This window comes from Oratosquilla oratoria, chromosome 27 (genome assembly GCF_046742065.1).
Source record: "Oratosquilla oratoria isolate Oo_2021 chromosome 27, ASM4674206v1, whole genome shotgun sequence".
Taxonomy (NCBI): Eukaryota; Metazoa; Arthropoda; class Malacostraca; order Stomatopoda; family Squillidae; genus Oratosquilla; species Oratosquilla oratoria.
The window spans coordinates 29,813,171-29,835,163 of record NC_134803.1 but is presented as its reverse complement, the minus strand read 5'-3'; the positions used below and the strand labels follow the sequence as shown (position 1 = coordinate 29,835,163).

At 38.7% G+C, this 21,993-nt stretch overlaps 1 protein-coding gene across 36 annotated transcripts in view; it reads right to left on the bottom strand.

The window, feature by feature from the left end:
• Nucleotides 1-21,993, bottom strand: part of MEP-1 (zinc finger protein MEP-1) — an 89,226-nt gene that overhangs the window by 11,582 nt on the left and 55,651 nt on the right. For 24 of the 36 annotated variants that reach the window (XM_076210367.1, XM_076210370.1, XM_076210353.1 and 21 more), the window contains 11 exons: nt 18,491-18,646; nt 17,740-18,212; nt 15,481-15,628; nt 14,850-15,254; nt 11,734-11,941; nt 10,735-10,844; nt 8,982-9,047; nt 6,140-6,319; nt 4,399-4,617; nt 1,796-1,918; nt 179-283 (listed from right to left, as the gene is read on the bottom strand). In XM_076210367.1, the coding sequence (XP_076066482.1) occupies nt 179-283; nt 1,796-1,918; nt 4,399-4,617; nt 6,140-6,319; nt 8,982-9,047; nt 10,735-10,844; nt 11,734-11,941; nt 14,850-15,254; nt 15,481-15,628; nt 17,740-18,212; nt 18,491-18,646 (2,193 nt within the window). The remainder of the gene's footprint in view (nt 1-178; nt 284-1,795; nt 1,919-4,398; nt 4,618-6,139; nt 6,320-8,981; nt 9,048-10,734; nt 10,845-11,733; nt 11,942-14,849; nt 15,255-15,480; nt 15,629-17,739; nt 18,213-18,490; nt 18,647-21,993) is intronic. The other 12 variants (XM_076210348.1, XM_076210366.1, XM_076210363.1 and 9 more) reach the window with 12 other exon arrangements.

The following is a 21,993-nucleotide window of genomic DNA, read 5'->3' as shown; positions in this document are numbered from 1 at the left end:
CCAAACTTAAGCACCTACTGCTTCTCTCTCTCTCTCTCTCCTCAAGAATTAACCATATATGCTTTGGTATCCAAAAACAATAACATTAACTAGAAGAATGAATAAAAATAGTTTCATAAGATATACACATATTTCCCAATTATCTCTAGGCTGCAAAACCAGCTCAAGACTCCCTTACCTTTCCACAGATGGGACATCGGCCTGCATCCTTCCCTTTGTTGGCGGCTTCTTGCATGGATGATGTCACAAGTCCGTGTGTGCCCAGCAAATGTCGTTCCAGACCCTAGGTCAGAGAATGAACGAATGAATGAAAATTCCAAATGCAAAAAGTAAAAAAATTACTGTCATACAATACCTTTCTATTATGCATGGAAAGGAGTGGGTGGGGGATGTTGGGGGTGAGGGAGTATGTGTGAATAATATTTTGATGCAGCCCGATGGGATTTTTCCCTGTCCTCTCTTTTTCTGCAATTAAATGAAGTGGCCTAGCTGTGGATGTGCTTTGTCTTCCTGCATTGCTTCTGACCCTGGGCAGTGGGTGAGATGCAGGGATGAAACGTCATCCAGGAGCCAAGAAAAGAGGGAGGGAGGGGTGGTGATTGGGAGTGCAGTATGTGGGGATGAAATAGGTGGGAGTGGATTTACGCCTTAGACTTTGGCTACCTCCCTTGTATGGGGGAAAAAGTTGTTGGTATACATATGTACAGCAGTAACAATGATGGGCACCTGCATGTAATAGTTCTGCATGATGGTCAGCAATGCTGTCCATTTGCAAAACCCATCAACCCTCCTCACCTTCATCAAGAGGTGCTGCCCTGTGGGTTAGACACTTGTCTCCAGACTGGGATCAATATTTCTATCAATTTCAATTGTATTTCTTACACCTTTTCACATGTGGATAGCTGACATATGGTGACAACTCCCCTCCTACTATTTTCAGCCAATGACACAGAACTCCCACACCAATACTGCACAAACAACTGTCCACAGTTTCTTCCAAGAGATCTGTGGGGGGGAGAACCACTACTAACTGCTGTGGAGCTCCAGGTTTTCCATTTAGTGAAACTTGAGGCAACAAATGTTTTCATACATATGTATATCAATATGGCCCTTTCCCTCTTACATAGAGGTTGGCCTGGCCAAATCATACACCCACCCTTCATCCATCCCAATCAATCAATCTGTTGCCCCACGTCTCTTGGAGGAGACCCATGTAACTGTCAACCACCACCAGGTGAGCCTATGTCACTCAAGAAAGAAATATTGTCATTTTCAAGGGATTATTAGTGTGGGGCAGTACAGGATGAGGTGTTTTGTCTTCTGTGGTGGTGGTAGCATTTAGAGCATTTTGATTTTCTATTCTGCGTGGCTATCTTATTCCATGTTGATATGGTCTTGGATATGGATGGTTTCCTAAATGCGAAAAGTGTTAAAACAAACGCACACACTCATGCATTCTGGGAGGGAAATAGCTGTCGATCACGAGTCCAGCACGTGATCCAAGACCACACACGCACACACACGACCTCTTCCTTTTGCAAGAGGGAGGCCATGCCAAAGCATGTGCAAACATCACACACAAAACTTGTTCAACCATCCCTCCTATCTTGGCACTTGGGGGATAATGATGATAAGCTGAAATGTAAACTTTGTCCACACCTTAATCACCACCATGGAAAATGTCTACTTTTCATCTTCTCTAGCCCTTGGTAAAATTATCACCTTTCGCTCTATTACCTCTCAAAATAATAACTAAAGTCAATTCCTTACAAGCTACAAGAAATATAAGACTCACCTGATCTGTGAAGAACCTGTGCTGGCATTTCTGACAATTGAGAGGCGGCCGATTGTATATCATCTTTGGGTGGATCTTCACCTTGTGGATCAGGTTCATGTGGTTGCGCAACTGTTCTAAATCCTGCAAAGAGAATATAAAAACATGACATCAACTGAAAGAAATAAATCTGTGTAACAGCTACAGGACTACTGGCAGATCCAGGATGATTACTTTCTTAAATGATTCTTCTGGCTGCCACAAGCAATTTAATTCATCTAAGGAAATAAAGTAAGAAGAAAGATGTATGCACCTGCACATGGGCCAGAGTGGTTGGTGGGAAGGTAGTCATGGATTAATGTATTATGTAATGGTGTCCCAAGGGGATGACTGGAAGAGTTCTGGATATGAATGTGTTAAGGTGAGAGGGTAGTGGAATGTCAGATCATCATCTGATAGAAGGGAGACAATAATTATTGTTGCCTCAATTTTCACAGACTAGAAACCTACAGTCCCACAGTGGCTGACAAGTCCTCAGGCCCTCTCAAAAAATCTTAGTAGAAACACTGGACTACTATCTGTGTTGTATTCCTATGGAACTACTTCTATGTTACCAGCTTGTAGTAGTACTAGCTGTAGGAGAGTTGTCACCCCTGCTCTTCTCCTCACCTCATAATATTTGTTGGAAGGTAAATTGAGAGTGGAGGATAGATGGAGAAAGAGGAAAAGGACGGAAGGTAGGGAGGTGCTAGGTAAACTGCTTAAATGAGAAAGAAAAGGAGAAGTACAAGAAGCTAAGAGAAGAGTGGAAGTGAGGGATAGAGTTGAATTAGGATTAGGTGTGGGGGAGGAATGGGGATGTCTCAAGGAAAGAGTCACAAGGTATACAAAGATGGTGTGTGATACAAGGATGGTTAGACATAGAAGGAAGGGTAAATAGGTGGTGAGATGATGAAGCAAAGAAGGTTGTAAAAGAGAAGAAACGAGCATTCATAGATTGGTTGAAAAATAGGATGGGAGAATCATGTGAGAGATACAAAGAAAAAAGAAGTAAAGCATAAGATAACAAGAGGCAAAAAGGAGAGCAGATGCGAAATGGTGGAAGAGTATGAAAGAAAAATTTGAAAGTAACAAAAAGATGTTGGAAGGAAATTAAGAGGAGGAGGATGAGGCGAATCAAATAGTGAAGAAAAGGTAAAAGATGCAGATGCAGAGATGGTAATGGAAGAGATGGCAGTAAGAGGAAGATGGGCTGAGTATTTTAGGGAGTAGCTTAATGTGAAGGAGGATAGGGAGGGAAATGTAGTTGCAGTGGCACTAAAAAAAATGACAGGGATGAATGCGTAATGAGAAATAGACATTTGGGAATGGGTGTTAAGAGGAGATTGTATAAAGGGGTGATTGTGCTGATAGCATTGTATGGGGCAGAAACATGGAACATACGAGAAGAAGTTTAAATGTGTTTGAGATGAAATGTTTGAGAAATATGGTAGGGGTTGCTAGGCTCATTTCTATCCTTATCATTTTTACTTGTGCTGACACTTTTACACCTGTACATGCATACTAAATGACCTTTTCTTCATTAAGAGAGGTAGCCAGGGCAGAGCACCTATAACTAAAGTACACTCAATACTTAATTACATTATTCAACTGTATAATTTAATCTTATAATTTAGATTTGACATGGAGATGATTGTTGAGGGTAGTTACAATTTTTTATGAGTAGTTCAGCCTGTGTGAGCACTGGGAATGGAAAAAATGAATGATTTGTAAAGATGGGCTGTGCCACAGTTGTGTACTGTTAATATGGTGGTTCAGCAGCCATATATATGGGTGGGTCAGTGTGTGGAGGTGTTACATGTGAGGGTGCTGGGCAGGGGATTGGGTGTTTGTAAATGGCAGGAAATGAAAGGTGAACTAGTTGTTTTTGCAAATGATAGTGCACTTTTAATCAAGTTAAAGGAGAGAATGAAACAATTGGTAACATAGTCTGGGATGTATGTAAGAAGAGAAAACCTAAAGTCAATTCTGGTATAAGGTGGTGAGATGTACAAGAGGTGAGGGTGACAGTGAGCTGGGGATGAGTTTAGAGGAGCAGGGGCTAGAGGAAATGGAGAGCTTCAATTACTTAGCATCACATGTAGCAGGAAATGGTGAGTGTTTGATGTGACTCAGTCATCACCCTAATAAGGTGGAATGGGGCTTTTGGTGTGTGTATGCATACAAGTATGTATTTACACATACATGTATATATGTATGATGCATGCACAAGTTCATTCTCCTGTGCCTCACTACCACAACTACAATTCATACTTTCCATTCTGAAACCACAGATATAGTTGTAGTATTACCAAATTTATCTATCAGCAAATATGATAACCTTCTTTCATATTATGAGACAAGTTTATTCTTATGATACAATCTGTTATACTAGTTTTCAGTTTTTACTTTTTTTTTTACTGAATTTTGCCAAAATCTACTTTGAACCCATGTATAGAGTATACACTGTGTCAGTAATCCATTCTTTGCAAGTTATATAAGGAGAAAAATTCAGCAGCTGATTATACATCACTCCCCCCTACATTCTAAAACTTCTGTCAACTACAAATGGTTTCCAGTCTCACCTTAATGTAACCATCGCAGATTTCACAGATGACAAAGGACGGCTTCCCACTGCCGTCCCTACTGGCAGCATTGGTGTTTGAAGAGGACGACGAGGAGGATTTGGTGGTGGCAGAGGATGACTGGTTGTTGCGTGGGAGAGGTGTGATAGAGATACTGGGCTGCTGAGGGGATTTGGTGCTTCCCCCCTTACTCTGCACACTCTGCAATACAACGTGGGGCTGAGCAAACAGAGAAAAAGAAAAAAGTTTTTACTCTCATGACAATGAAGAAGAAATGCAGTGTTCAATGGGGTCAACAACATACAAGTACCATTATTCATAATATAAATACAATAAAGTATTAAGAATCATAGACCTGCATATAAATTCAACTTCTTGGATACAGAAAGATGAAAAAATAGCACATTCCAATAATTACATCACAGTAACTCATCAAATGCATTGATGAACTGAATTTTGATATCACATATATGTAACTGTGGTATTCTGTAATCATGACAAGGCCAAGTCCAAGTACAGCATTAACACATGTAATGCCTCACCTGTCTTCTCTATACAAATGACAATGACTTTTTATCTTGTTAAGAATGGGAAATTATATTAAATGATAATCATTGGATTCATGTCTTACTGATAAAAAACTAACTGTAATTCCCCCCACCCTCCAAACACTGGTGCTTCTCCACAAATGGTGGGGATTACTAAGCAGTCCTCATGCAAAGAGCACACGCAGTAACAGTTAACACCTTTCTTATAATACAATGTGTGTTATATCAATAAAAAAAATGTTAACATTAAGGTCATTGCAGAAAAGCTTAAGCACAAACAATCTCTTCTTTCTTCCTATAATAATGGAATGCTCGCCTTGCTATTTAAAAGTGGCATTAAAAGATAAATATATTAAAGGTAATTATTGTAGCCTCAAGTTTCACTGACTAGAAACCCACAGCCCTTAAGCACCTGGCAACTGTCCTTGGGTCCTCCCACAGATCTCTCTGGGAAGAAACATAGGACCATTTTCAATGTTGTATTAGAATGAGACAGTTTCTATGTCTTCATATGAGAGTTGGAAGAGGGGATCAGTCACCAACTATTAGATCTCTATGTGTGAAAGGGTGTAAGAAATAAGTTTGACATTGATAACAGAGAGATCTTGGGTCCCGTACAGGTAATTAATGCCAGTCCTTCAGGGCTGCACCTCCTAATGGAGTTGAGGGGGTTTGACAGGTTTTGAAAATGGGCAGCTCCACTGTCCATCTTGCATGACCACCACAAGCTGGTACCTGTCATTGGTACAACTTAGCTTTTCATAATCTATTCTTCACATACTAAGACCAAAATCTGCAACTTGCATAACATCTTACTTTGACTAGAACTTTCCTTTAGCATCATTAATCCCAAGCCACACATCTCTATGAAAACCATCCTACTTTATATAAAAACCAATTTAATGACTTATTTAATAAATATATGCTGTAAGTTATGTTAAATCATCATAGGGAAACAATGCAACCTCTGAATAAAATAGCTTAACCAGAAGCCCACTACTATGTTACTGTACCACTCCTTCACAACACTCCACTGTATTCTCTCATAAGTGAAACTCATTGAGCAAGGACCCACAAAAAAGTAATGTGACCCAGGGAATAATTTAGTTCCATATATATCATGTCCTACACAATTAAGAATTGATCATATACTTCAGTAAAAGATGAGCAGCACTAGAGGTGCCTTCACTCACCTGTATGGTAATTGAAGAGGAGGCAGCCAGGCCAGGAATGAGACTAACAGATGTAGATGTGGAGGGTAGAAGACGAGGAACCCGGTTGGTAGACTGTGAAGACAGAGACACACTGCTGACTGTGGTAGATGCACCGCCACCACTACTGGCCGACATCGGAACCAAGTGGCCGTTAACCAGCTGCAGGGCAGTGGCGGCCACAGTTAATGGAGCCATGGCAAACTAAAGCATGCCTTATCCATTACCAACTAACTGTATTAGTAGCCGGCAGGCTAGCACATCATCAAGGATCATAAGAGTAGGGAAATGCATTCATGTAAGAAATGTGCAAAAGGAAAGTTCTCTCACAAAATATCAACCCTTTCAACTGTTCTTATGTTTGTACTCAAGATCATTCTTTTCTGTACTTCATAAGCCAAGTATCTTTGTATATAAATTGTTGAGATATAATAAACTACATATACAGAGGTCTGATGTCAAGATGTGGATCCAGTGGTACTCAAGAGACAGAAATCTAAACTGTTCCTCTACTTCATGCACTACACACATAAATGTGTAACAGACCAATATATTCCAATAAAAGACCTTCCAAAGTAAGGGTGGGTTAGTATTACCATAGTGATGGGTGATGACTACTTCAATAATAAGGTCGAAGCATTCCAGGAAGTACATAAGGTCAACAAACTACATAATTAAAAGATGCAGTTGTCAATTAATTGGCACAATTCCATAATAAGGAGAAAAGAGCTCAAGACACTTATACATACTGATGTACTCAATCATACCAAAGGATGCAAAGTTCCCCAAGATGGTCTACGTAACTGTACAGTCAAAACAAGAGTCTAGTGACACTAAGACCACAGCAGAAATTTGACCACAAAGGAAAAAGGGTCACCAAGAATATTTAGATATGATGGCAACAGGCAATGCTCCCTGCATCCACACCACATTCTTGGTGGACACATAATCAACCAGGGAAGGAAAAAATTGGGGAGATGAAAAAGTGCACTGCTCTAAAGGTGTTTAAAAAGATCAGACAAAAAAACAAAAACAAAAAATAAATAAATAAAAAATAAAAAAGCAGGCCCATGGGTTTACTAATTTACTACATACAAAACAAGAGGCAAAACATATATTGCTTTACTTAGGATATACTACTAATAAAGATAATAAAATGGAGGACAATATGTATGGTTATGAGACATTCTCTCATGAGATAACCACCTATTTCTCAAGTGGAACTTTGTATTAGTGTAATTGACAAAAAATATAAGTACACTTACTAAAGGATGTGCATGGAAAGACTACAAAAATGTAAATGTCTGCTGATGCCCATACATGTATTGTGCATGCACACACAGACCCACAAACACACTTTCAAACACTTAGTTTCTACACCTTAACATATTTTCTTTCATTCAAATTTTCAAGGTTCCTCTTTCTTGGCTTTAGCACCTTCCTTCATCTTAGTCTGCTGCCACATCCATTCCCAATCATCCAAGCATAGCATGTCTCCCAATTACTCTTTTTTTCAGTCAAAATTTCAAGGCTCCTCACCATCATCTTGAGTAACAAGTGTACTCTAATATTCACTCTTAACTTTTTTCATTCTCTTAAAACAATGAATATTCATGTGGCTCTCACACACCCATACCTCAGCTTATCTTAAACCATTACCATTCCTTTACATAGCCCCATACATAACCTTTACGTGTTCTTCACTATAAGCAGCAATTCTCATCCCAATCCACACACATCCAAAACAGACTTCATCAATCTTCCATCCACTACAGACATCTCTACAAAGTCCATCAAAGTTACAGAAAGTACATTCATCCAATCTATGCATTTTCACCCATTTGCTCCAGCATAAAACACACACCACACTTCCTAAAACCTCCCTACCCTTTTTTGGTTATGTATATATGAACTCCTTTTGGATGGAATAGAAATCATTGAGTGGCCTATGAGGTTTCCTTGGGAGTAGGGGAAGGGGATGAAGAAGAAAAAGAAGAAAAAGATAATGACAATGAATATGAAGGGTGAAAGGAGAGAGAAGGAAGGAGAGAAAAGGAAGGAGGAGGATAGATTGAGGGAGATAGGTGGAGAAAGATGGAAGCAGGAAGATGGAGGAGGACAAAGAAGGAGGAAGAGGATGAGGAAGGAGGAAGAGGATGAGGAAGGAAGAAAAGGAAGAGGGAGAAAAGAGAAGGAAGAAGGAAGAAAAGAAGGAAGATGGCAATGATTATATGAGGAATATTTCAGTACATATGTGAGTGTACTAAGTGTGATGGCTATTAAGAGATGTCTAACTAAATATTTTCTCAACATCTTTACATGAATGTGCACAAGAAAAATGTATACAAGTGACTTATTACAGTAAAGCACAAATTCATCTCTTGACACCAAGCAGTGACCTACATGGGGATACATAAAAGGAAAAGGAAAATATTCTACCTGCATACAAGTATGGGCATTAACAAGTAAGCACCTGACAAACTGAGGCAAAAATCAAAGTTCCACTTGAAACAATCCGGTGTCCTAATGTTGGATTGAATATGAGTCTTTCTATATAAAACAAATTCTAAGAGTCTGAAACTGACTTTCGAAGCAACTTTACTACGTAAGCATGTTAACAAACAAATCAAAGATAATCTTAGTTCAGTATTCACTGGATATAATGCATACCTAGTAAACTTGCCAAGAAAATCAGATACGGAAACTCAGAATAACTATAAAGAAAATGCAAAAAATACTAAAAAACAATAGCCCTCCCTTGAGAGTCCTCCATCCCCCCTTCCCATGCCCAAATGATCAGCATTGCATAGTTGCCTGTGGTTACCTGATAGCGGTAGTCTTTTTTCTTTGGTGATGAAATTTGTGCAGCAGTCTTTTTCTGGGCGCCAGTCTGTGGACAATACTTTGTAATGGAATGGGTATGCATAGGCAAGGCTCTCTTCCACTAACACCTCATTCAAAGCTTGGGACATGGTTAACTGGCTTAAGTGACTCACAGATCATTCCTCTTTCCTATTACAACTTTAAACTTAGCATGACTTTTACAGCATATAATATTGATCCTCTTCAACATAGCATTACAATTCAAGGATGTTCAGCATACTGTTAAGTGATTTTATAGACAATGGGCAAGATTTCTTTTGTCAGAGATCTAGCCCTTTGGAGAATAAAATCATTTGATGTCAGTTTGATCACTGGTACCACTAAATTTATGTTAATGAACAAGGAAGAACGGCTAGTCACTAAAACCAGTAAACAGTCCCCATTCAAACAATGACACACACAGACACATACTGCTAACCTATCTACACTATGGTCTGGTCAATACGGGTCACAACTAAACCATGATTTAGACAAAACCTAGCTTCTTAATAACAGCTGTCTTGTTAACTAGGTCTAAGCACTATGGATAAAGCATGTAAAGGCTGGACTGTGAAATGTGCATAGAATTCTTATCTAGTGTAAACATAACTTATCTAAAGAAATAAAATTCTACAATATATATGATACTATTAGTCTAAGTGCTCGTGTTATTTCAACTAGTCAAGAAATGTACATACACATACATTTGGCTGAGTATGTGTGCATTTAGAAGCTACTGAGATGCCATTAAATATATACAGCATCTCGAAGTTTGTTTGCATCCTCACAAAAAATAAATAAATAAATAATAAATAAAATGCAAAGCTGAAGGGGAAATGATCCTCAGCTATGAATGCGTTTGAAAGGACAAAAGATGAGAATCCAAAAAGATCAGCCATTAACTGAAATATTTCAAATATTTAGCCTGCGATACCTCAATGGGTTTCAGTAAGGAACTGACTATATTGAGAAGAAAGGCAACAAGGAAAATCAGAGCACCATAGCAAGAAAAGGTCTTCCTATTTTTTGTTCTTAACCTCTTCAACATGATGGCACACTTTTAAGATTTGATTGGGTTCACATCTGACAATTCTATTCATATAAGAGGGATGAAGTGGCCTCAAACAAATTCCTCTTCTGCCCCAAGTTCAACAAAACTGCCTGATCTTGATGCAAAAAATATATATAAAAATACACCATTACCTTAATGGTGATATGGCCATACTTCATGTCTAAGCCTGAAACTGTGATTATGTCTAACTTTATTGGGAGTCTACAATGGACATTGTACCATTATAGAAAGGAATGAATAGCTGCCAGTGAAACAAAATTATTTAATTAAGGAAGTCACTCAAAGGTGGTCAAAATCATACATTTTGAAGGAAGGAAACGTACATATATGCATATATGTATACATTTATACATGCACACACACGCACACACCCTACTGGACTCCTTCTTTGACCTCTATAAGCATGATTGCCTAAATTAATGGTCAGCTTTTAATATAGTAACCCACTTTATAGATTTCCTTCTAGCTTCTAAACCAATTCTTCAAGCCTGGGTATATCACCTAGCCCAATAAAACATAGGACCAGTTACAAAGAAAATCTACAAAGTGTACCACTATGCTGAAGAGGTTGGTTACTATACCATTCTTGCCTAAAATAATGGTCATAGTATTACAAAGAAATACAAAATTTCCAAGTACTTACATGGAAGAGCTGGTTGCCAAGGGTAAACTGTTGAGTGCCTGCAGCTGTTCCAGATACTTGCTGAATAACGTTGCTTTGTGTACGAGTTTGGTACATGATTGAACTTTGACCTAGAAGGACAAAACAAGCAACAATAATAGCCACAATTATAAAGTTTGCAAGTTCATGAAAAAGTTCATGAAAAAGTTCATTGGAGTTTATAAGGTAATGGATTTGAGGAAGTGGGGAGCTTTAAGTATTTGAGGTCACATGTGGGAGGGAATGGAGGAGTAGACTTCAAGGTAAATTATAGTTAATGAAAGCAAATAAATGGTGGAGGTGGTGGTGGTGGGGGGTGTTACAAGACATAGGTATCTGGGGATGAATTCTGAGAGAAGATTGTATGGGGGAGTGACTGTACCTGTAACAGCATGTAGTAATGTGGAATTTGAAGGAGGAAGAAAGTAACAACCTAAACATGTTTGTGGTGAAGTGTTTAACCACTTCAGTACGATGACACCTATGCAGGCGTCATAAGGCACAAGTGGGTACACGAAGATACTGGTGTCGGTGATTTGATTATATATATATATTTTTTGTACTTGTACACGAGTTACCCCTGGATTCTGTGAACTGGTTTGATCACATTTTCCGAGTTTATTATTACTCAGAATAAAACAGAATGAGTAATACAGCAGTGACTTTATATCTTATAATAAAAGTAGTGTGATGCAAATTTCATTTGGCAGCCGACGCTGTGCACGAAAATTTGTCGTACTGAAGTGGTTAAGGAGTATGGTAGGTGCAACAGAAATGAGCAATGAGAAGGCTTTTTGCTATAACCATGCATCTATTACATTGTTGAGACATTGTGACTGGGTGATGTGAGTAGGAATGGGAAATACTAGTCATAATGTGAAACTAATCAGGAATAAACTCAGCCTAAGATTCCTCTGTTTCCTATTTCTACTCATGTCATATATCACCATAAATATAACAGCATAAACACATGATACATACCAGGTCGCTGAACTATGGGTTGTGTTGTCTTATAAGAGCCTACAGGTCGACCACGTCCACGTCCCTGGGCAGCCAATTGAGATGCCATTCCTTGCTGGATGTTCTGGCTCAAGCCCATGCCCTTTGGTAACAGGTTCGGCATCCTGACAGGTTCAAAGGCTTTCCCCAAAGTGTTGGGTCGTCCCCTCAGTATCTGTAGAGTGGGCAACTGCAATTCCTTATTGTAGCAATCACAAATCACTCCCCGGAGAATAAAGGCAATATTCTCATGCAAGGGTAAACATTCACGGCTCTTCTACTCCTGACGGAGGGAAAAACTACTTGGGCAAAAGGCTTTGTAACATTTTGAAAAGGTACTGTCACTATAACTCTGTTTCTGGACAATGCTGGTCTTTTATGCAGATAAGGTGTGACTTTACTGGAAAGGGGGCTGCAGTCCATGTCTTAGGTGAATATAACAGTCCAGCATTGGCCTGAACAAAATCTATTTAGTAATCCATCATTCTGAAAGGGTGACCAAATTTGAGCAAGATCCATGATTATAAACAAAATGCCCAATTAGTCATTTTAAAAATCTGAGGGACAATGTTCATTAGAAGCAACAGGATAGTTTCAATTCCCAGCATAACCGTTTCTCATTTAAAGTCACTGAGAGAGAATGAAACATTCTAAATCAAAAATTAATAATAATATATACCTTTTCATTCACTGTCGCTCCAACTTTTAATCAAGAGGAAAAATAATTAGGTATATTTACTCTCTGCCAATGGTAAACAACACTGACCTTATCAGGACACAAATGAAAAATTTATGTGCAAGTCGCAGCACAAATACCCATTGTTGTTGAGTTCAAAAGAACAACTGCAGTTATCATTACCTAGTGGCAAATTTATAAACAATGATAACACCATCAATTTCAGTGATATAGTACATAATACTTTAATACTAAACCCAAAACATTTGAATTTGATTCAAGATACAATGAAGACCAAATCCTATTGCATTACAACAATACACATCTATTATCCTTTTCATACCTGAAGAAACATACTTACATAACTAAATTTGTGCCTTCAAGGTCTGGGTATTAATCTGGGAATACTAAAAATTACAAATGTCTGGGGTTGTGCAAATGATGAGTAAAATTATTTACAAAATTTTTACAGCGCAACCCCATTCTTCAATACATATTAACAAATAGCAGCAGACAAGCCACTTTAACAATTTTAAGTCCGTAGGCACTTTATATAGATTTTTCAGGACTTTAAAGTAATTTCAATCAATGGAGGGGAAGACTCCAGTTGTAATGGGCCAAGGAAGAGCATGCTAAAAGCGAGGGCAAAGGATTCTTTAACTGCCTACAGTGAACATTCAATGATAAACCGTGAATGTTTGCTCTTACACCTTTCTCTCATCGGCTCTACTCTACACCAAATCAAATCCCATCATCACAGAAATGTATGGTCTTCAACACATTAAAAATCTTATTATCAGTTATAACACAAATGACCAAAATTTTGATTGTAAACTATAGAATAAGAATCCAATCATAAATGAAATGTACAATGTAATAACTTTTTTAGTTACCTTTGTCAATATATAGTACATACATACATATACCAATGGCTTTTTTCCCCTCACAAGGAAGGTAGCCAATATACAGTACATACTATATATATTACTTAAACCAAAAATCAAATTGCAATACAGGATTTCTTTATTAATCCAACACCTTCTTAGTCAGCAAACTAACCCTAAACCCTGCAAATAAAACCAGTGACAATCTCAATGCCCCTTGTTTGATCTTTAACTTAATCTATGGACAGCAGCAAAACAACAATAATTTCTATCAATCTTTTCTGGTTGTTGTCACACAATTTCATATGGAAACCCCTCACTATCTGAAGGTTACACATTCTATTAAATTACACCAATCTACATTTTTTTTTCATTACTGTTGCCAAAGGAAAAATAACGACCTGACCTGCCAGGTGAACATGTTAAACATAAATAATACTCCAACAAAGGTAATGAAAGGACAATAATTGAGAAATCTCTTTTGGCTCTAAACAAGAAAATAAATGATTGGAGGAAAAATGGGAATTAAAAAGTGAATGCAATGGGGTAGTCTGGGGAGGGGAAGTAAATCAAAGGTGAAAGAAGAAAGGATAGAGAGAGAAGAAAGAAAAAAAAAAAAAAAAAAAAAAAAAAAAAAGAGAGAGAGAGAGAGAGAGAGAGGTGAGAAGAGAAGAGAAGGAGAGAGAGAGAGAGAGGTGAGAAGAGAAGAGAAGGAAGTACCGGGAAGATGCAAAGAAAATTAGGTAATGGAGGATATGGGGGAAGGGGAAGGGGGTAGAGGAGGAAGTGGAAGAGGAGAACTAGAACCAATTCTAAATAAATAATCTAACTATTCCATCTCCTGATATCTTACAAAAGACTAAATACGTTATTAACTAACTATATGCCTCATCCTGTTTCTGAAATAAAACTTCCCAAAATACAAATTTACATAATGAATTTGCATTATGTCTATATATATATATATATATATATATATATATATATATATATATACACAATAAAATGAAGCAGAACTACAAGATCTATTCATATAGATTCCATTTCAGCTGATGATGATAGCTCTTCATTAGTTTTACTTACCCTTTGTGAATCATTACTGGTTCCTATTAATTCTCCAGGTTTGTTTACCTGATATATTACAGACCTATATGAGCTTTGAGTACCAACTTCCTGCCCCACCAAGCTCACCTGACTAGCACTAGGTACCTCCCCAACAGTGGCTTTTACTTCCTTGCTAATTTGAATTGGCTGGCCCCTTATGTTCACCTTGGTCCTGACTTTTCCTAACTTCCTAGACAGCTGAACATCAACCTTCAGAGGATCAGGATGAACAGTCTGCTGTGAAGAAGGCAATTTTTATCTGCCATAAAATAACTAAACAAGTTCAAAGCCAATCATAATCCACAAAACAAAGTAAATATTTGATCAGTAGAACCATTTAGTAATGGGATTTGAAAAAGTATGTTCTGAAGTGACTAGGGAAGTAGAGCCTATGAGATAGGACTGGTGAGTTGTGACACCCCTTATCAACATACCTTAGGAATCTTGGCTGGCGGTTCCCAGTCTGTTATTTCACAGTTCCTCTCTGGTTTGAACTTCTTTGCACAGGACAGGGAATGTCTGGTCATCTTAGATTTGTTGTTATCTTCATAGGGGCACAGTGCACACTGGAAGAAGGCTGGTGCACGCTCCAGTCTGCCCCTGACATTGTGTTCGGCTTCCATGTGGAAAAGAATTACCTGGGGCCCTCTGGTCTCAAAGTCACAGAAATTGCACTTATAAGTGTAATTAACCATGTGTGGGGATTCAAGATGTCGCTCCATGACCAGATCACTTTCAGATTTGAAACTGCAAAACTTGCACGTTTTGAGAGGCACCGTAAGATGGGCATTCTTAGCTCGGGTCTTTTCTAGCTGCTTCTCAAGGATTTTCACTGCCATCTGGGTAAAAATGATACAAGAGCATTAGCTACACAAGTATTTTGACTTTTCGTTTAACCAAAGAATATAGTAATAATTCAAACTTCACCAATCAATAATGTCAATATGTAAACCCAACTGAAATGACCCTTCCTCAGAAGAATATTGTAATCTATTGACACAAAAATATTTGGCTAGTTTCTCTTAATTGTATTCTCATGATTCTCAAAAAAACATGGATACTAACCATATCTTCCTTGGAGGGTGAAGATTTCATTTTCTCCATTTTACGTTTGGACATCCGAAGTAAATCTGATTGTAAGAACTCCTCTGCCTGATTTAGGCCCAACTCCAAGAAGAATTTTCCAAGTGCACTGCGGTAGTAGGGCTCCCATCTGTCAAAGATTTAATGTCTGTTACAAACTACTATAGGAAGAAAAGTTGACCCCGATAATAATTCAACTGTTGCCTCAAATTTTACTGACTTCCACAGTGGCATACAATAGTTCATGAACCCTCCCAAATCTCTTTAAAAAGAAAATTCAGATGCCTTTTGGTGTTTTATTTGGGTGGGATTGTTTCTATGCCATTAGCTGAAAGTAGTGGATGGAAAGCAGTTGCCAGGGGGGAACAGGGGGAGGATGGGGAGGAAGGGGGTAGAGTATAATAACAATATCTGTTGTTGCCTTGAATTTCACTGATTGGAATCCCACAGTGGCTGGCAACATCACTTGGGCCCTCTCACAGATATCTAATGAAAGAAATTTTGAATTGTCTGTGTTATACTAATGTAAGACTGTTTTTATATCACTGGATGAAAGTTGGGGGGTTAGTAGTTGCTGGATGCTAGCTATCCATATAGGAAAAGGTGGAGGAAATACTGATGAAGATGAAAAGAGATATATTGGACCCAACCCAGAGAATGAGTACTAACACCTCAGGTCTAAATCTCCAGCTGGAATTGAGAGGGTTGACTGGTTTTAAAAATGAGCACTACAGAGACAATTCTCTTTGCTGTCCACCTTGCAGGACCACCACAAGCACCCATCACTGTCCCTTGGAGGCAGGGTTGCTACATCTTATGCAAATTGCTCATTACACACACACTTCAACATACCTCCAGCACTACCTTCCCTCCACTTTTATAATCAATGTGTAAAGGTGGGACTTCATCAAGGATGCGTTATGTCGCCCTGGCTGTTCAACTTATAAATGGATGGGGTGGTGTGAGAGGTAAATGCAAGGGTAGTGGGTCAGGGATTGGAGATCGTTAAAGAAAATGGAGAAAAGAGGGAGTTGAGCCAGCTGTTGTTTGCTGACGACACTGCGCTTGTGGCAGGATCGGAGGAGGGATTGAGGAAGTTGGTGACAGAGTTTGGGAGAGTATGTGATAGAAGAAAGCTAAAGATCAATGTGGGTAAAAGTAAGGTGATGAGATGTACAAGAGGTGAAAGTGGCAGTAGACTGGAAGTGAGCATTAAGGGAGAGCGACTGGAGGAAGTGGATAGTTTTAGATATTTGGGTGCAAATGTGGCAGGAAAAGGTGGAGTGAAGGTGGAGGTAGAATGTAGATTGAGAGAAGCGAGTAAATGCCTTGGTGGATTGAAGAATGTAATGAGGAATAGACATTTGGGAATGGACGCTAAGAGGAGACTGTATGAAGGAGTGATTGTGCCAACAGCACTGTATGGGGCAGAAACATGGAACATAAGAGAGGAAGAGAGAAGGAGTTTGAATGTGTTTGAGATGAGGTGTCTGAGAAGTATGATGGGGGTTACTAGGCTAGATAGAGTGAGAAATGAGGAGGTGAGGAGGAGAACGGGGGTGGAAAGGGAGTTGGGAGATAGGGTTGATGAAAGAGTATTAGGATGGTTTGGACACATGGAAAGAATGAATGAAGAAAGACTAGTAAAAGAGGTATGGAAGGCAGATGTGGAGGGAGTGAACATGAGGGGACATCCCAGGATGAGGTGGATGGATAGGGTGAAGGGAGCTTTGGGGAAGAGGGGAATGTCTGTTGAGGAAGGACGGGAGAGGACAGAAGACAGGGGTGAATGGAGAATGGTTGTATATGGATGATGTTGTGATGCATGAGGTGGAATGGGCGGGGGGATGGGGAGAGGTAGTATGTGTGAGCAAAATTTGACCCAGCCCGAAGGGATTTCTCCCCGTCTTCTCCTTTTATGAATGGGGGGATGGAGAGGGGGGGGTCGCTGATTTAATAAAGTGGCCTTGCTGTGGATGTGCTGTGTCTTGCGACACTGCTTCTGACCCAGGGCAGTGGACAAGGTGCAGGGATGACCCGTCATCAAGGAGGTGCTAAGATAAGAGGGAGGGTGGTGGGGTGTGGAGTGTATTCAGGGATGGAATGGGTGAGAATGATTTTATGCCTTTTCCTTTTTGGCTACCTCCCTTGTAAAGGGGAAAAAGCCTTGGTATATGTATATATATGTATGTAAATGTTCACAATGGCAAGAAAATCTGAACAAATCTGTTGCAACTATACCTTCCAAGATGACTCAAGTCATCTTTCTTCTCCTCCTCTTTCTTTGCTTCACCAACAACTGCCCCTTTATCCTTGTTTTCTCTGTTCTCTTTGTTGTCATCCTCATCCTTACTCGAGTCCTTTCCGTCCTTCTTTGAATTGTCAACATCTTTTTCACTGCTGGCATCAACTTTCTTTGTCTTTTCTGTTTCCTTATCTTTATCCTCTTCCTTATCCTTCAGAAGCTTTTCTTTTGCATCATCTACTTTTTCATTTTCTTTGTCTTCTTTTCCAGGTTCTTTTCTTTCAACAACATCCTTGTCTTTTTCACCACTTTCACCTTCCTTCTCTTCTACTGCCTTCTCCTCAGCCTTCTTTGCCTCTTCTTCTGCTGCCTTCTCTTCCTTCTGCTTCTCTAACAACTCTTGTTCTCTTTTCTTCTCAAATTCTTCATGCTCTTTGTTTATTCTTTTCAAGAAATCTTTGATTGTTTCCTACAATCAAAAGGCCAAAGTTTAGAACTGCATTGGTATATTGGATACATATATGTGACAATTAATAATACTGTCTATGAGTATATGAAACTAAATTTACACAAAAACTGAAAAATAACACCTGAAAGCGACATTACAGTAATTATAAAGCCAACTTACTAAAAGACAATTGAATAAAAAACTAAGAATGCTTGCTCTCTCACTCTATACACACATATATAACTTTATACACATTTTCTGTAACTGAAATCAGAATTGAAATATGAAAATCCACTTACCTTAGGCTTCCCCTCCATAACATAGGGCACAATGAAGGATGGTGCTTCAATGACATAGGCGTCATCCTCAAGTGCTCCCAAACTTTGATAGTATTGCTGCAGCTGTGCCAGGTGCTGTGGGTTCATGGGGACTTGTCCACCCTGAGCCAACAACACCTGGGGTTAAGAAGAAGGAAAGGTCAAGCAGTAGTTCTCAGGGAAAGAATAGGGCCATTCAGTGCCTTATGTAAAGGTCTTTGTCCTAGAAGATTGGGTGTACACAAATATAACACACATCATACTGAAAATTTTAAGGTCTCCTTTTTATAACCGTTGACAATGTTTTCCCAATCTTCTTAGAACACAAGGCCCCTCAATTCAAATAACGCTTAACAATAGCAATAATACTATTACCCAAGTAATAATAACACACACATATACCAATGTCAAAGGCATAAATCCACTCCCACCCATTTCATTCTCACATACTCCACTCCCTTCCTCTTTTCTTGACTCCTCCTAGATGATGAGTCATCCCTGCATCTCACATACTGCCATATCTCCCAATTCCCTTTCCACCCCTGTTCTCCTCCTCACCTCCTCATTTCTCACTCTATCTAACCTAGTAACCCCTATCATACTTCTCAGGCATTTCATCTCAAACACATTCAAACTCCTTCTCTCTTCCTTTCTTATGTTCCATGTTTCTGCTCCATACAGTGCTGTTGGCACAATCACACCTTCATACAATCTCCTCTTAGCATCCATCCAACCATCTGGGGTATTGGCTGCATGTTATTGTGGCAAAATAGCATACAGTTGATACTTTAGGGTATATATGGGGTGCCCCTATGGACCAGAGCCACACATCATTTTGTCTATGATAGAGGAAGACTCTGCTCATAGAGAAATGATGACACTTTTTATTATACTGCGACTGTCCCCCAACCCCTTGTTACTGTCCTGTACCATTTCTCTGAATATTCATTTCCTTTTTTCCCATACCCTGTGGTGGGGGAAAAGAATGCTGCCACCAAGTTTTCCCAATTGAGTCGTATGAGGCAACAAAAAATGGGATGGGGGATATTTACCTAGTTGTAATATACGGGAGGGGAGCTATGGTCATGGTGACCCGTCTTTGTATCTCTCCTCATCAAGTTTTATCTTAAAATCTTGTATAGTGTTTGCACATACTGTTTTGTCGTCTAATTTGTTCCATGTATTAATCACTAAGTGTGGGAAACTATTCCTCTTCAAGTTTTTTCTATAACCATCTTTTCAGTTTTTTTCCGTGTCCTCTCATTTTACCGTTGTCCCACACTAACAGGTCGTTCCTGTCTAAAACTTCCATTCCTTTCATTATTCTGTAGATAGTCAGCAAATCTCTTTCTCTTCTTTGTTCCAGAGTTGGTAGGTTCAGTTTGGATAGTCTTTGCTCATAGGACTAGGAATCATGCTACCTGTAGCCCCACAGGGGGACATTCCTAAAAAAGTATTATATTTCATAATGCGAGTAGTATGATGGAAATTACATATGGCAGCCAATGCTGTGTGCAAGAATTTGAGTTATACTGAAGTGGTTAAAAAACCTAACCTTAGGGTTCTAGTTGGAAAACTCCCAGACCCTTTCATGATTTTGATTTTTTTAGGAATGTCCCCTTTGGGGCTAAAGGGAGAAGGATGCCTAGTCTTATCCCCGTCCTGTTTTTGTCGCCTTTTACGACTGAAGTGGGAACACTTGGTGGCAGTATTCTTTCTCCTCCTACCACAGGGTTCGGAGAAAAAATTAAATGAATATTCAGAGAAGTAGTACAGGACAGTATTATGAGTGGGGTAGGGGGCTCAGCATAACCGAGGGACAGTCGCATTATAATAAATTAGCATAATTTCTCTATGAATAGATATTGCCTCTATCACAGACAAAATGATATGTGGCTCTGGTCCGTGGGGGTGCATCATATAGACCCTAAAGTATCAGCTGCATGCTACTGAACAGCATTTAATGCCACAATAATATGCACCCAATACCCCAGGAGGGATATAATAATAATAACAATAATGATAATAATAAATAATAACAACAGCATTAATACAGTTCAAAGATGTGCCGATGGACCAATCTATGCATGTCGAAGTTGTACAACCCAATGCAACATAAGTATAGCATTGGACATGCATGTCTGTTTAGTAGCCTAACCTGACAATGCCAGAAATGACTAACACCCAGTAAGCACTTTTTCTTGTGTAAAAGTTCTGCACTAAATATGTAATTATACTTAACCAGTGACAAAAATATAAAAAAAAAATTTAAAGCAAAATTTTTCTTCAGAAACCATTGCATATACTATGCTATGCATAATGCTGACATAATTGTGAAGAAATTCAGTGTATACGTATTTACATACATACATGTGTGTGTGTGTATATATATATATGTATATGTATATATATATATATAAACACATACATTTACACACCTGTATGCTGTCTTCTCAGTTAAATGCAACAGCCAGTTACATTGCTTAATTTTATTTAGAGATGATCTTTATTAATATACATTCAGAGTGAGTGAGTGAGTGAGTGAGTGAGTGTGTGTGTGTTTACCTAGTTATATTTTACGGGAAGGGAGCTATGACCCTAGTGACCCATCTTTGTATCTTTCAGCATCTAGTTTGTTCTTAAATTCTTGTATGGTTTTTGCACATACTATTGTTTCATCCAATTTGTTCCAGACATCCACCACTGTGCGTGGAAAACTATTTTTTTCTGATTTCTTCTATAAATATCCTTTTTGAGTTTCTTTTCATGTCTTGTTTTTCTTTTGTCCCACTTTAATAAATCTTCTCTGTCATGTCAAGAACTTCCATGCCTTTTGTGATTCTGTAAATGGCCAGCAGATCTCCTCTTTCTCTTCTTTGTTCCAGGGTTGGTAGTTCCAGTTAGGACACTTTAGGTTTGTATGTCAATTTTGAAAGTGTTGGTGCCACCTTTGTCATTGCCCTTTGGATTCTTTCTAATTTCTTTATATTCTTTTTTTTTGTGCTGGGTGTCCATAGTGTTACAGCATACTCCAATCTTCGTCCAACAGTTTTGTTAATATATTTGTCTGGTGTCATGTTTTTGATAATTACTCCTAGGTCCTTTTCTGAGCTAACATTTTTACTTCCTTTTTACCAATATTATATTGCCCTGATATTCTATTTTTACTTTTTCCAAACTCCATTGTATTACATTTCTTAATGTTGAAGTTTACTTCCCACTTTTGGCTCCATTCCCAGAGTTTGTCCAGGTCTCTGTGTAGTGTTTCACAGTCTTTTTCTGTACTTACTTTCTTTAGCAGTTTTGCATCATCTGCAAAGAAGTTCATATAACATTCTACACCTTCATCCATGTCATTTATATATATATGGCAAACATTATTGGAACTAATACAGAACCTTGTGGGACTCCACTTATCATTTCTTCCCAGGTTGAGGTTTTGTCTCAAAGTACTACCACCCTCATTTTTCTCCCATTCAAGTGAT